This window comes from Impatiens glandulifera, chromosome 2 (assembly GCF_907164915.1).
Source record: "Impatiens glandulifera chromosome 2, dImpGla2.1, whole genome shotgun sequence".
Taxonomy (NCBI): domain Eukaryota; kingdom Viridiplantae; phylum Streptophyta; class Magnoliopsida; order Ericales; family Balsaminaceae; genus Impatiens; species Impatiens glandulifera.
This window is the reverse complement of record NC_061863.1, coordinates 23,273,892-23,277,022: the sequence shown is the minus strand read 5'-3', so window position 1 is coordinate 23,277,022 and position 3,131 is coordinate 23,273,892. Positions and strand designations below refer to the sequence as shown.

The following is a 3,131-nucleotide window of genomic DNA, read 5'->3' as shown; positions in this document are numbered from 1 at the left end:
CATAAGCTTTATAAGTTTTCTTTAATATTATTTTGTAGAGTGCAAGAGTGTAATTTGTGATACATTAATCGTATACTTGATCTACTAACTCTTTTATACAAGATATGGCTAAGAGGAGATAAAATATTTGTGTACATCTTGATGGTTTGAGAAATTAATTGAGATTTCTTGCATTCAATGGTTGTTTTTGCATACTTGATTGATATTTAAAAAACTTATCATTTTGATGGGATGCTTAAACATGAAAAACCTTCAAATAGATTAAGCTTGGAGAGATTTTTAAATAAAGATGGTTGAAAAAATTTCATTAGAGAACTAATTATGATGAAGATATATGAAAAGTTTTTGTGCATTGTACTTGACAAGAGATGAGACAATCTTCCAACCAATTTATAATTTTTTATGGAGTTGGCAGGTGAGAAGAAAGAAAATAACATATTGATTCAACAGTGAGAAGAAATATAAAGTCGAATTGCACAAAAAAAGAATAAAGTTTGATTGTAAAATTATATGAAGTCTAGACATAGTTTAATCACTAAAATCCAAGCATGTCAGCAGGATTCCATCCTTGAAAGAGGAACAATTTTGATCATGATCTATATAAGATCTCATCTACAATAAACTAGTTTACATTAAACATGTGAAGTATAAAACCTAATATAATTATTGTTTTTGTCTTATTAGTCACATTTTAATAAAGACGTAGTCATTAACATCTCAATATAAAACAAAAATCATCAGCATTATAATACACAATTCGATTAATCTATATAATATATTAATAGCTTGATTTGAAATATAACCTACTCTCATAAGGGACCAGATTCCTTGAATTCTTAATTTAAAATTTAAGATAACTTATTATAATTGATAATGACATATAAATTAAAGAACTCACATGGGGACTGATATGCACAAAGATCAATGCTCTAACTAATATATTTGTTCTTCAATACTAAAGTTGTAAACAGAAAAATGCCTTCACTAATCTTGCTCCTCTTCTCAGCCTCTCTCGCCTTACATCTTCTCTGGACTTTCTACAAGTCCCTTCACAAGTTCTTTTGGATTCCATGGAGAATCCAACGTGTGATGCGTTCGCAAGGAATTGTAGGACAACCTTACAGTTTCCCGCATGGGAACACCAAGCAAATCGTCGAAATGAGAAGTCGATCCATGGAAAGACCAATTGAGATTTCCCATGATATCTTCCCAAGAGTTCAGCCTCATGTCTACCAATGGACAAAGATTTATGGTAACTAAAATAGAAAAATCTAAATCTCTCATTCCCAAAAAGAATTAGATAGATTGATCTAAATCTACTTTTTTTTTTTTTTTTTTTTTTCTTTTTTGATGGATCAAAGGGAAGAACTTTCTGAACTGGCATGGTCCACAAGCACAACTGTTTGTTTCAGAGCCAGAGCTTATCAAGGAAATACTGAACAACAAAGAGGGCGCATACCCAAAAATGAAATTAGAAGGCTTTGCAAAGAAGCTCATGGGGCAATCCATGGTAACCAATGAAGGCGAAAAGTGGGCGAAGATAAGGAAACTAGCCAACCACACTTTTCATGCAGAAAGCTTAAAGGTAAACTTAATCTTCATCCAAATATGTAAAAACAGAGTCACAAATCTTTATTTGCAGGGTATGGTCCCGGAAATAATCCTAAGTGTTGATGCCATGTTAGAAAAATGGAAAAAGTTTGATGGGAAGGATGTCGATGTTTATAAGGAATTTGGGCTTTTAACAACCGAAGTCATCTCCAGGACAGCTTTTGGGAGCTGCTTCATGGAGGGGAAACATATTTTTGAGATGGCATCCAAGCTTACCTCTATTACTGTAAAAAATCTTTATAATGTCAGATTTCCCTTAATAAGGTAACTTATAACTTTGTTATATTTTAATTATTATTTACAAACATTATTTTTTAATCTATGGAAATATTACATTTTTGTTGTATACAAAAGTAAAATAGTAAAGACAGCTGATGAGTTAGAAGCAGGAAAACTTGAGAGGAATATTAAAAGCTCTGTTTTAGAGCTTGTAAAGAAAAGAGAGGCAACCATGGTTGGAAAATCTTCCTTTGGCGATGACTATCTCGGCCAACTTATAAACGTTTATCATGATCCGAGTAATGGAATCATGATAGACCAAATAATCGATGAAATCAGGACGATATATGGAGCCGGGCATTTGACAACCACAAACTTGCTTGCATGGACTATATTTCTTCTATCAATAAATATTGATTGGCAAGAGAAAGCAAGGAATGAGGTTATTGAGTTGTTCGGCAATGACAAACCTAGTTCGGATGGTATCACGCGACTAAGAAACGTAAGCCCGTTAATTGTAAAAATTATCAATTCAATTTGATACAATTTTATTTTATTATATTATGTTTAGATGAATATGATCATCAATGAAGTTTTGAGACTATACCCTCCTGTAATGACCGTGACAAGGGGAATCCAAAGGGAAATGAAGTTAGGGAATGTCACACTACCACCAAATATGAACATCTTTATACCTATTTTGGCATTGCATCATAGCCCTGAAATATGGGGTAAAGATGTTCATCTTTTCAAGCCGGAGAGATTCGGCCAAGGGGTGGCAAAAGCCACAAACAACATGCCTGCAGCATTTCTCCCGTTTGGAATGGGTCCTCGTTCATGTGTAGGCCTCAACTTTACAACAAACGAGACGAAAATAACACTCTCAATGATCTTGCAACGCTACAAGTTTATTATTTCTCCGAATTATGTTCATGACCCGGCTGAAATCTTCCTTGTCACTCCCAAACATGGAGTTCAAGTAATCTTGCAGCCAATGTAGTTTTATTTGTTGGGTTGAAATGAATACAAATATTTTTTTTAATCTTTTTATTTATTAATTTTGATTGTATGTTTAACTTTGATCATGATATTTCTTTTTATGCCAATGAATATCAAACATGATTGTTTTGAAATATATATATATATATATATATATATATATATATATATATATATATATATATATATATATATATATATATATATTGACAATATGGAATACTTCATACATAATTTCGTCAATAGCATTATTAGTCAATAGGTCAAGTTCACACGACTCTCTAGTCAACTCTATTTATTAA

The 3,131-nt window shown here is 32.1% G+C and overlaps 1 protein-coding gene across 1 annotated transcript; it reads left to right on the top strand.

Annotated features, from left to right (window-relative positions):
- The first annotated feature begins 975 nt into the window (after positions 1 to 975).
- LOC124924503 (cytochrome P450 CYP749A22-like) lies at positions 976 to 2,830 on the top strand. Its single transcript, XM_047464532.1, has 5 exons — positions 976 to 1,252; positions 1,362 to 1,585; positions 1,643 to 1,875; positions 1,966 to 2,332; positions 2,402 to 2,830. The coding sequence occupies exons 1-5, from the start codon at positions 976 to 978 to the stop codon at positions 2,828 to 2,830; spliced, it is 1,530 nt and encodes a 509-aa protein (XP_047320488.1).
- Positions 2,831 to 3,131: the final 301 nt, after the last annotated feature.

Coding starts and splice junctions, on each gene's coding strand:
- LOC124924503 (XM_047464532.1), top strand. CDS start 976: ATGCCTTCACTAATCTTGCTCCTCTTCTCAGCCTCTCTCGCCTTACAT. Junction 1,253..1,361: donor CCAATGGACAAAGATTTATG/GTAACTAAAATA, acceptor GATGGATCAAAG/GGAAGAACTTTCTGAACTGG. Junction 1,586..1,642: donor TTCATGCAGAAAGCTTAAAG/GTAAACTTAATC, acceptor CTTTATTTGCAG/GGTATGGTCCCGGAAATAAT.